This window comes from Chiloscyllium punctatum, chromosome 7 (assembly GCF_047496795.1).
Source record: "Chiloscyllium punctatum isolate Juve2018m chromosome 7, sChiPun1.3, whole genome shotgun sequence".
In the NCBI taxonomy this organism is placed as follows: domain Eukaryota; kingdom Metazoa; phylum Chordata; class Chondrichthyes; order Orectolobiformes; family Hemiscylliidae; genus Chiloscyllium; species Chiloscyllium punctatum.
Window position 1 is genome coordinate 57,041,882 of NC_092745.1, and position 12,831 is coordinate 57,054,712.

General features: G+C 38.2%; 1 protein-coding gene across 13 annotated transcripts in view; it reads right to left on the minus strand.

The window, feature by feature from the left end:
* Window positions 1-12,831, minus strand: part of npl (N-acetylneuraminate pyruvate lyase (dihydrodipicolinate synthase)) — a 63,971-nt gene that overhangs the window by 35,968 nt on the left and 15,172 nt on the right. For 8 of the 13 annotated variants that reach the window (XM_072573629.1, XM_072573631.1, XM_072573624.1 and 5 more), the window contains 2 exons: window positions 3,541-3,608; window positions 3,371-3,444 (listed from right to left, as the gene is read on the minus strand). In XM_072573629.1, the coding sequence (XP_072429730.1) occupies window positions 3,371-3,444; window positions 3,541-3,608 (142 nt within the window). The remainder of the gene's footprint in view (window positions 1-3,370; window positions 3,445-3,540; window positions 3,609-12,831) is intronic. The other 5 variants (XM_072573636.1, XM_072573633.1, XM_072573635.1 and 2 more) reach the window with 1 other exon arrangement.

Consider the following 12,831-nt stretch of genomic DNA (forward strand, 5'->3'; position numbering starts at 1 on the left):
ATTAATTTATGATCTCAGAGTGAAGGCACCTCAAGGCAGCAGGGATCACAATGATTTGAATTTACATTCAATTCAAAAAAGGGTGAAGAGTAGGTTTAAGACTTGTATTTTAAAACTTCAAAAAAACAAAGCAGCCAAGTTAGTATAAAAGCTGAGCTAGCTGAAGTAAACTGGCTTACGGGATAGGTCAATATAAATGGAGTGGCAGACACTGCAAGAAATATTTCAGAATACTTAGAATAAGTATGTTTATACTGTGAAGGAAAAATTTAAAACATGGACCCAAAATCATTTGTGAGACAAAAATTAAGGAAAGTATTAAACTTAAGGAAAAAAAACCTACGCAACAAAAAAAAGTACACTAGCAGGTCAACTGATTGTTTAGACTATAAAGAATAGCACAGAACATGAAACGGTTAGTCAGGAGGAAAAAAGTAACTTGCTCTCATATTCTAATATGAATGTAAAAGCAAGTGCTGCTACTGGTATTCAAAATGGAAAAGTGGAAGTAGAATGAGAATTGATTGTAGGAATATGAAACCAAAAAGATAAAATGAACTCAGTTTCTGTCTTCACTACAGAGGATATTTTTAAAAATCCATTAATAGTTGTAAATCAGGACAAAGGGAAAGAGGAGCATGGTAAAATTACAATCAGCACAGAAGAGGTAACATGCAAATTGATGGACCTGCAAACAGATAAATCCTTGGATCTTGCTGACCTTATGCTTAGAGTATAAGAGGTGGCCAATGAGATATTAGAGGCATTGGTGCTAATTTTCCAAAATTTGTTGGATTATGGAAAGGACGAAATATAATTCCTCTATTAAAAAAAAAGGATGTGACAGAAAACCAAAAAACTATAGGCCAGTTAGCTTGACATTTTTGTGGGAGTGGGGGTGGGGAGATGCTACAATCAATTATTAAGCAGGTTACAGCCACGCACTTCAAAAACTCAGGTTAGCCAGAAAAGATCAGCACGTTTTATAAGAATATTATGTTTAACCTATTTATTGGATAAAAGAGAGTCTGAAGTACTCTAATTTACAGGAGTGCATTCATTAAGCTGTCTCAAAAGGTTAACATGCAAAGTGAAATCACGTGGGTATAGTGGGTAGCATACTAGTCTGGAGAAATGGCCTGTTTGACTGGAAACAGTATGTGTATAAATGACTCTTCTGCAATTTGTATATATAAACATTTAGCAACTTACATCAACGATTTAGATAAGATCAGCAAAGACATTACTGAAACATACAAACTTCTTAAGGTGCTCAACAGGATAGATGTGGACACTTTGATTCCCGTTGTGGGAGAGTCTAGGACCAGAGGAATAGTCTCAGAATACAGGATTAGGCAAACGTGAGGACTGCAGATGCTGGAAACCAGAGTTTAGATCAGAGAAGTGCTGGAGAAGCACAGCAGGTCAGGCAGCATCCGAGGAGCAGGAAAATCGACGTTTCGGGTAAAAGCCCTTCATCAGGATTCCTGATGAAAGGCTTTTGCCTGAAACATTGATTTTCCTGCTCCTCAAATGCTGCCTGACCTGCTGTGCTTCTCCAGCACCACTCTGATCTAAACTCAGAAAATAGGATTGCCCATTTAAGAGATGAAGATGAATTTCTTTTCTCAGAGTAGTGAATCTGTGGAATTCTTTACCGCAGAATGCTTCAAGGTTGCATCAATAAGTTTATTCAAGACTAAGACGGGCAGATTTTTCATGATGAAGGGAGTCCAGGGTTATGAGGAAAAGGCAAGAAAGTGGAGTTGGGGGGGGGGGGGTATCAGATTGGCCATGAATCTCACTGAATTGCAGATATGCCTCGATAGGCTGAATAGCCTACTTCAGTTAATTCTATCTTATGGTTTTATGGAATGCCAACTAAATTTATTTATGACACAAAAATAGGCAGCCGAGTATACTTTGAAGATGACAAAAGGAGGTTGCAAACTAATATAGATTGATTCAACCAGTGGACAATAACCTGTTGGAAAACATGAATTTATTTATTTTGACAGAAAATAAAGTAGAAGACTACATTATTTAAACAGAAAAAAACTTTAGAATTCCAAGGTGAAGAGGGATCTAGGTGCTCTCAAGCACGATTTACAAAAGGTTTATAGGCAGGTACAGCAAGTAATTAAGAAAGCTAATGGAATGCTTTCCTTTATGTTCAATTTGTCTTGTTATAAAAGAATGAATGTTATTCTTCAGCTATATAGCACTTTGATGTGAACCATCTTGAACATTTGGGTGCAGTTTTGGTTTCCTCTTTTAAAGAAAGTTGCACTTACATTAGTGGAGATTCAGAGGTGTACTCGTTTGATATGTGGTGTGGAGTAGATTGCCTTATGAGCAAAGGTTAGACTTGGCTTGTTTCCAATGGAGTTTTGAAGAGCAAGTGGTGACTTGATTAAGTGTACAAGAACTTGAGCAGTCTTGACAAGGTCAATGTGGAAATGATATTTCCTCTGTTGGGGTATTGGGAACTACTCTCAATTTAAAATCAGAGTTAACCCTTTTCAGGTAGAGCTGACAAGAACTTTTTCTCAGCATGTTGTGCAACTTTGCTTCTGAACTTGGTGGAGGCAGTGTCAGTAAATACTTTGGCAGAGGTCGATATATTTTGGTTCGGCAATCAAATGGTCATTGGAGGTAAATGGTAACATGGATTCTGAAACAAAAACGTATCATGACCTTCATGGAATGGTGGAACAAATTTGAGGGCTAAGTGGTTTATTTTGGCTCCTGTTTCACGTGCAAGTTACTCAAGAGGTGGTGGACCAAAATAGAATAAAATAAATAAAACCAAGTATAAATGAATATAACTAGAAGTGATATTTTGTCATGAAAAGTATCACACCTTAAAATGCCATCAATTTGCACTGATTCAGAACATGCTCAGCAAAATGCAAATGAGGCTTATCAGGAACTAAAATATTATCCGAACAGGTACTATTTTGGGTGCTATTTGAGCACTATTAATGACATAATACAAAGTGAAAAGTAAAAACAATGAAAATAAAAATACAAAGACTTTGGAAATGTGTAGTGTCTGGGATAGCTGGGACATGAAAGGAAAGGTGAAATGAAAATCTTCATATTTTAGAATATGAATACTTTAAAATAATTTGAAAATAACAAAAATCTTACTTCTAAAAACTGTGCAAAAAGGATCAAAAATCCATTTTTTAACTCCAATTTCCAAAGTACAAATCAATAGAGAGTACAATTTGCAGTAAATGGCAGCTTTGACTTGACAATTCTCCTGACAATTAAAGCATGAGTAAATTATATAGGGTTACTGTTGGTGGGGAAGAATAAAAAAAAATGGATAACAACAATACCTGAAATTCTGGCATTAACTTACCAAAAATATTTTTAATCCCCTGGACCTTTACCAGATAATCAACATACTGACCAATTACAGAGATGTTTATTTCACTGGAAGACAAGAAAGAATTTTAGGCCAACGCAACAATTTGTGCTGCTATGTAAGCAGGTGAACATTAGGTCTTAAGTAACACCAATCATTCTTACTTCTCTTGTGTCATCGGTGTGAAGGTTGCTGCTACCAGACCACAAAGCTTGTTCATGGGTATTGCCATCTGAATGAAAAAGAAACAGTAGATTAAATATTCACAAAATCTCAAATTGAGCTCCATACTATTTGACCGATGCATCATGGCAGCTAGATCTCTCTGCCCAGATTTTTAAGAATGCCATTCTCTCCTAGGGTTGCCATGACATTGTTAAAGAACAAGTCCAAACAGCTTTCACTTCAGCAAAAATAGATTTAAGTTTATTCCAGCACATATGATCTTTGAAGGACTGTGGTAATAAACTATATTGAAGTAGACAATGTAGTTCATAAATGGACACTTCAGTTACATCAATAAGATACACAACCATAGAATGGATCTTGTACGAGGCGCAGTAATTTGGCATATCACATCTACAAACTCGCTACAAGAGAGACTCCACTTCGAAAATGTACTGAAGATACTGAGAGGTGAGGCATTAGCATTGAGAATAGGCTGGAAATAAAATCAGATCATTATGGACACATTCAGTTCGTTCAGCAATATCAGACGAGTAAGAAAAATAAAACGGAATGCAGAATAAGTTCTCTGGCACTGATTTTATTTCCAGATTTTGGCATCCATAGTATTTTCCTGTTGTATCAGAAAAACGACAACTACTTTTCATCAGACAAAGCTCAAGACTGCGGATAAGGCATTCAAAATTATTTGGTGTTATGATAAGGTATTTCAAATTGTTCATGTGCTGTAAAGTTCTATAACTTATTGTATGGAGCTACTATTTAGTCGAACCAGTTCTCTTCAACATATCACAAACAGCTTAAACTACCATGGGTTTCTCCTCACTTATTTTCATCCTAAAAGAAACAATAAAAAAAGGGCAATTGAGAGATTTAAAACCTATGGAATGTTATTTGAAATTTGTGGCAAATTTTTAGAAATATTAAAACAAAAATTCATGCTCAGGGAAGTTGCTCAGTGGTAGTTATGACCCCACCCCATTCCAAACCCCACAGTTTCAAGGTCATGAGAACAACATGGGACAGGAACAGGCCCTTTAGTCCCACACTTACTCTGATACATCATTGATCACCCACTTAACTCAACATGTCACCTTAGCCATTATTTCCTGCTATCTAGGAAAGTGACAGACTCATCTGGTGCATGCATCTGTGCTCCTAAAGATACATTATTAAAATTCCATAGAAATTGATCTTTAAGAATCACCTGAACTGACCTGAACTTCCTTTTTTTCAACTGCTAAAGTAGTTTTATCATCTTGTAGGAGTTGCATCATCTTGTAGGAGTTGCAAATGTATTTTCAAACTACGTATTCAGTCATAACTACCACTGAGCAACTTCCCTGAGCATGAATTTTTGTTTTAATATTTCGAAAAATTTGCCACAAATTCCAAATAACATTCCATAGGTTTTAAATTACTTTTAAAATTTGATATTTCAGCTTCCATCTTATTCTTATCTTGTCTGTTCTGAGCTTTACTTTGATCTCTTTTAACATTCACATAATCAATTATGTAACATTGTTTTTTGCTTTCTGGTTTGCCATCTTCAAAAATGCTTTTACGTGCTTCCCAGCTTAGCTGGTTTGTTGACACCTCTTGCAAGCTGAGAAATCCCTTCGACTTGGTGCAAGAAATCAAACAGGAAATGTAAAATTCATGCTGTTAAAAATCACTTTTTTTCTAGCTGTCTTTGAAACATGGAAACTAGTCACTTTGCTGCTGACTGTAACATTTATGCCATCCATTTCACCATTTTCAGTCTAGGTTAAATACCCAAGTCATCAGACTTTTGGAACACGCGGCCTGACTGTACAGAATGGGACAAGAAAAAAAAAAGCAAGAACGATAGTGATCGGGGATTCATTAATTAGGTGACCAGACAAACATTTCCGCAGGTGACAATCCAACTCCAGGATTTGCCTTCCTGACAAGCTCAGGAATGTCAATGAGTGAATATTTTGAACAAGAAAGGCAATAAGACAGAGGGTGTGGTATACGTTAGTAGCAATAACATAAGTAGAATGAGGGATGAGGTTTTGCATGAAAAACTCAGGGAGCTCGGTAACATATTAAGAAGCAGGACCTCAAGGTCGCAATCTCAAAATTACTGATGGTGCCACATGCTACTGAGCACAGAAAGAGGAGAACAGAGAAGATGAATGCATTGCTCGAGACCTGGTACAGAAGAGAAGGTTTTAGATTTCTGGATCACTGGGCCCTGTACAAGTGAGACAGTATAGGTACGAAGTGTTTACTGAACCAGTTGGAAAACATTTCTCTGGTTACCCAGGCTTTCTTATTGCATAATAATGCACAGGCAAATTGCGTACATTTTTAAGACATCTCAGATGTTTGCTTTTCCCAATCACTACCAATTTCACCTTGAGTGTGCCTGCGGCATTGACACACTCCAGAATATTAATCCTAGTTTCCTTAAACCTGTTGGTGCTCTCTCATTAGCCATTGTTAATGTTTTTCTCGGGACGTAGCACCAGTAGAGAGCTGTTTCATCAGCATTGTAAATTTGTTCAGGACTAAGGCTTTTGTCAGATATCAGCTTGACAAATTCACCAATATAATTTTCAGCTGTTTCATGGTCAGCAGAAGCCTTTTTGCCACAAATGTTCAGGTATTTCACACCATTACGCTCCTTGAATTTCTGCAGCCAACCTTCTGAATATTGACATTTGCCTTTTAATGTTCAGTTCTTTGATATTTTCTAGCTTGTTTCATGACCATCAAACCAGTCAGTGGCATACGTTCACTTCTTCGTTATCTAATCCACTTCATCAAATCACGGTTAAGATCTTCATTTTTTTCCCTATGCAGTGTTTTCCTATTTTTCATTAGTTGATGGTTATCACTCTCACCATAAAACTTCAGTAACCGTCTTTCTGTTTCTTCAAATCATAGACAGTGGTAGTTCTAACACCATATTCTTCAGTAAGATACCACACAGCACACCACGATCAAGCTTCTTTCTGCATTCTTGATAATGACAGATGCTTCCTTTTCTTTATATTATTGTTAGCCATAGTTGTACCTGCACCTCTTTTTGACATTTTCACTCTAAAATTAAACAAATTAGCACAGTAAATACAATACACAACTGACTCCTCTGAGTGCTGGGCCACACCGCATAATTATCCAAGAAAACCCCGTGATATTATGCAGGCGTGACTAATGCTGCATGCGCCATGAAAACCTTTGGTTTTCGGAGCTCTTTGGTTTTTGGATGCTCAGATAAAGGAATACGTGACAGTACTGCCAAAGATATACTGCTACCTACGCTTTCCTGCATCGGACCCTTAGCCTTGAATGCCAAGACACTTCAAGTGTGTATCCAAGTACTTTTACAGGATGCGTGGTTTCCTGCCTCGACTATTCTTCCAGTTACTACGTTCCAGACCCCCTTCACCACCTGGTTGAAAAAGACTTTGTTAGACCCCTTCTAAACCTCCTGCCTTTCACCTTAAATTATTCTCCCTTGTTATTTACTAAGGGGTACAGCTGCTTTCCATTCACCCTGTCTATGCCCCTCAATCTTTATACACCGATATCAGGACCCCTCTCAACTTTTTCTGCTTCAAAAGAAAACAAACTGAGCTGAAACAGCTTCTCTTCATAACTGAAATGCTCCATCACAGGTAACATCCGGGCCCATCTCCTTTGCATCCCTTCCAGCGCAAACACATTCTTCATATTGTGCAGTGACCGGAATTGCACATAGTACTTCAGCTGTGGCTTAACCAAACAGCTCCAACTTGACCTTCCAGCTGATATAATCAGTCACAGCATAGATTATAAGGTATATTATATGCTTGCCTTTATCTACCCTATTAACTTGTCTGCTACCTTCACAGATCTGTGGACTAGCACCACATGATGTCTATTCCTCTGAGCTTCCTACTATCTTGCTATTCTTTCATTACTCCCTTGTCTTGTTTCTTCCAAAGTTCATTACTTCACACTTAGCAAAGTTGAATTCCATGTGCTACTGACCTGATCATTGAATTAAATCCTCCTGTATTTCTAACACCTTCCTCCTCACTATTTAACCATTTGGCCAATCTTTGTGTCCTCCTCGAACTTACTTAACATCTCTCCAACATTCTCATCTACAACATTTAGGAATATCACAAATAATAAGGCACCCAGCACTAATCCCTTTTGGTATACCACTGTACACAAAGTTCCTGTCATACAAACTGCATTCTACTATCACCCTCTGTCTTCTGTCATTGGGTCACTTTTGGATCCCATGAGTCAGTCTCCTATGTAGGAACTTGTCAAAGAGCTTCCTGAACTTGATATAAAGGATATCCTCATCGAAACACTTAGTCAGCTCCTCAAAACTCCTCCAGATTTTTTAGGGATGACCTCCACTGTCAAAACCATGCTGACTGTCCCTAACCAAGCCTTGCCTGTCTAAACAGAGATTAATTTTCTCCTTCACTATTTTCTTTATTACGGATGTTAAACTCCCTGGTCTATATCAAACACCCTTCTTGTAAATGTGCAAACAGCTGTTCTTCAGTCCTCTGACACCTCCCTTGTGGCCAGAGATGATTTAAAAATCTGTTCCTATAATTTCCTCCCTCAGCAGCTTGGGATACAATCTGTCCAGACCTGGAGATATGTCTATTATTAAATTGGCCAAAACCTCCAATACCACCTCACTTCTTTGTATCAGCTGCTCAAGAATTTCTCAGTCCATCTTCTCATTCTTTATTGAATCCTCCTTGTCACAAGTAAAGACAAATGACAAGTATTATTTAAACAGTCTATCAATGTCTTCTGGCTTCATGCCCCTTAGTCCCTACTATTTCCCTGGTTATTCTCTTCTCTTTGATAAATATTATCTTGGGATTCTCACTAATTTTGACCCCCTGGTGTTTTCTCACCTTTGATCTAATTGTTTTCTGGAGTTTCTCCCTGTACTTTCTCTACTCCTCAGGCCTCAATTGTTTTTGCTTCCTTTTGTTCCTGTTACATGTATCTTTATTTTTGCTTTTTATCCACTCCTATTACTGGACAGCAAGGGATCTATGGGCTTGTTGTTCCTACACTTCAAACATGTGGGCCTGACACTTGCCTTCTGATTGTACCTTCTAAACTATAATTATCGTACCAGCAGCACAAGCTCATTACTGACGAGCTGGACTGGAAGAAAAGTGTAAAATTTCATTGTTCCTGGACAATTGCTCCGTACATCCCCCTGCCGAACAGCTTGTGAAAAGTAAAGTTTTCGGCATTTACTTGCTCCTGAATGTTACATCTGTATTACTGCCTTGTGACCAAGGATAATACTTCATGAAGAGCGAGTATAAAGACTATTTTTTAAACAGTATGCTTGCTGCAGTCAGCAGAGGGGTAGGAATTCAAGACTTCCTGAAAGAGTTTAGCCTTAATGATGCCATTTATGTTTGGAATGATGTTGATAAAGCAACATTAAGAAATGCTTGGCACAGACTCTGGCCTACAACGATGTTTCTTGTAAATGAACCTGCAGATGAAGAGTTTGAAGGATTTCATGTCACTGAAGAGAAAAAGCCTTGTTACTTACGCACAAAATTTAATCGGAAGAAAGTGTAAATAAATTACAATGAAGCGGACATCAAAGAAATGCTGAACATTGACAATGATATGCCTGTTGTGCATTTCTTGAGCGTTGGGAACATTGCTGAAATAGTTTTAAATACAGGCTCCTGTGATGATTATGAAGATGATAATGATAATTATAATAATAATGACGACAGGTCAGTGAACACAGTTGAAAAAGTCCCCATTGACGATATGGTGAAAATGTGCAATCATTTAATTGCGGGCCTTGAACAACATTCATTTATCAGTGAGCAAGAGATTATGGCAATTTAATTAATTAAAGAGAGATTGCTTCGACAGACACCTATGTTAATGAGACAGATGACACTTGAAGAAGCCTTTAAAACTGCCGCCTGCCATAGTGCTTAAGCTGTGTAGGTTTGAGTTTTCCAGAATATTTTTCTTGTAATGTTTTTTATGGAAATAAAATGTTGTTGAATATTTATGGTCAATGTATTTCATTTATCAGTACACTACTCCATAAATAAAGTGTGGTAGCACTTCTAGTCTTTATTTATCCTGCTTAATGTCAGTATTCATATGTTTTTGCTGCAGTACAGTATTTATGTTTGATTATGGGTTGCTGCCCTGCACCCTACGGGGGACACTACATTTGTTCCAAAAACCGCAAAATTCCAATTTCCACAAAGCAGCTGGTCCCAAGCATTTCGGATAAAGGGATACATACTTGTATAGATTTCAGGACCAAAGGGCCGCTTTGGCACTGTACGATTCTATGACGGAATGGTACATAAACTATCTGTATGGTCTAAAGCATCATTTTCCTCGGTATTGCTTCAAAATTACCCAGTATAGGAGACCACTAAATATGGACAGGGAAATCTGAAGCCTCTTGAAGGTCTTGTACATTTGTTTTGGTTCACTGGCTTTTCAATACACCCCAATTGTTCCACCACCTGACAGCGTTAATCATAAAACCCCTACAGTGTGGAAGCAGGCCAATTGACCCATTGAGTCCCACACCAAACCTCCAAAAGGAAATCCCATCCAGACCCACCCCACCCTACCCTATCCCTGTAACCCTGCATTTCTCATAGCCAATCCACCTTACCTACACATCTTTGGACCGTGGAAGGAAACTGGGGCACCCAGAAGAAACCGTGCAGATACAGAGAATGAGCAAACGCGACACAGATGGAGTCATCCGAGGTTGGATTCAAACCAGGTCTTTGGTGCTGTGAGGCAGCAGTGCTAGCTACAAAGTCTTTCCAGTTTTTCTGCTCCATGTTTTTCCGAGAACTTTAGTTTATTACATGCCAACTGTTTACAATGACTTACATGTCACCAGAGTCTAAGTAATAAATGTAAGTTTTGTTCAGTACAGAAGCCTGTTCCATATTCAAACAAACGGGGTCTGAAAATCCAGTAATTTCTGGATTGTGTATTTATTTTCAACTTTAACTTTTGTGACAAATTCAAAAGTCACAAAACACTAGGTTATGGTCCAACAGGATTCTTAGTGCTCTATCCCAGAGACAGACATGGCCATGGACAAAATGCACTAGCAAGAACAGATCTTTATTTGCCCACAGTAGAGATGTAGAGCACAGAAACAGACCCTTCGGTCCAACTTATCTATGCCAACCATATACCCGAACCTAATCTAGTCCCAATTGCCAGCAACCGGTCCATAGGCCCCCAAACCCTTCCTATTCATCGACCCATCCAGATGCCTTTTAAATATTGCAATTGTACCAGCCTCCACTACTTCCTCTGGCAGCTGATTACATACATGCACCACCTTCTGCATCAAAAAGGTTGCCCCTTAGGACTCAAACTTTTCTCCAAAGCGTACATAGTATATATCAACAAAAAACATACTAAGTATTCACATGCCCACTCTTGGTTTTAGAAATTCAACATCATTTAGCAGTTAAGTGACCATCCCATCAATGAATCTGAAATGACCTACAATATCCAGGCCTCATCTATAGTCCTGAACCCTATATGTATCTTAGCATTTGCAAACTTGCATAGCAGTTCCAAAGACTACAGCATTAAAGTTAAAAAAGTAAACAAATCTAAAAATAGATCATTTATGATAAGAGGCATGTAACACATTAAGACCCGAAAAGCCATGACTACAGAATGAAACACACAAAAATAAACTGTGGCAGAACAATATCTCTTCCACAAAACTGTAACTGAACACCACTTAGAAAATTGCATACTTTTCAGAATCTCTCTGTGAGAGAGTTCTGTTTTCTGCTGAGATTGCACAAAATCTGTTGTAGTTGCTAGTTACCACAGCAATGTGCTTAAATAACACAGAAAAACTTCAAATTTTAAAGGCGTATGTTAATAAAATCTCTCCAAATCAAAGGGTGGGAAATGCAGGTTACAAAAAGAGAAAAACATTCGACGGGCATAATGGTTTCAGTGCATTAAAAGAGATGGGAAAAAAAATCACTGAAAATCAACAGTTTACATACCTTATATATAGTTAAATTTACATCCACTGTTATAACAGAGGGACAGTAAGCTAAATTAAATCAGTCTCATTGTCACTAAATATGCAACGACAAAATTGAAATATTCGATGATCTTCAAAATCGTTCCTGACCAGTCTTTGAGTAACAGCTCTCAAATGCTAAATTGATTGCTAAATTTAATTTTTGTGTAAGCTAAGCTAAACATGATAATCTAATTATTGTCTATGACTAACTCATTCTTCTTTGATTGTAACTTCCAGTTTCACAGAAGCAGGAATAAGAAAAAAAAAGTTCACTGTATTAGCGATGAATGTCAGATCTTTATGGATTCTTGATTGATGTGCTGTATAACAGGCATGTAGATCTGTATCTTGCATGAATTCCAAAGTCCCGCACAGTGCAAACATCTTCCAGCAGGATCCGAGGAACATTCACTTATTTCCTATAAACTGGGATTCTTATTTCAGAACATTCAACAATTCACATGCTCCCCTCCCCCCACCCCAACCACCAGGCTGTGGCTTGATTGAACTGGGTCCCAACCCTTTCTTCTGGGCCATTGCCCTTCATCTCTCCTACTCCCATTGGACCAGACCATCAAGACATTGGACTAGCCTAACCCAACCCAAATCCTGACACATCCAGTTTCTCTAAAACACTCCAAGCTAGCTGAAATACTGAATCACTTTACACCCTACCTACTTGGCACTCTTTTCCTCCTCCCACCCACCTCCTAGTCACTTGTCATCCTATTGCCGAAAAAAAAGAGATTAAATTTTAATCAAAGCTTTTCATCTTTCACACATCAGGGTATTTTGCAAGAAATACCAACCACAGAACAGTACATGTCCTTCAGCCCTTGGATGTTGTACCGATCTTTTACTGGATTAGTGGTGCTGGAAGAGCACAGCAGTCCAGGCAGCATCCAACGAGCAGCGAAATCGACGCTTGGGGAATAAAGCTTTATTATTGATGAAGGGCTTTTGCCCGAAGCGTCGATTTCGCTGCTCGTTGGATGCTGCCTGGACTGCTGTGCTCTTCCAGCACCACTAATCCAGTATTTGCTTTCCAGCATCTGCAGTCATTGTTTTTACCTTACCGACCTTCTATCCTATTCTAAAACATCAAACTACCCTACATACCAAACATCATACTATCATCGATGTAAGAGTCGCTTCAATGTCCTTAATGTAACTGACTCGACTACCA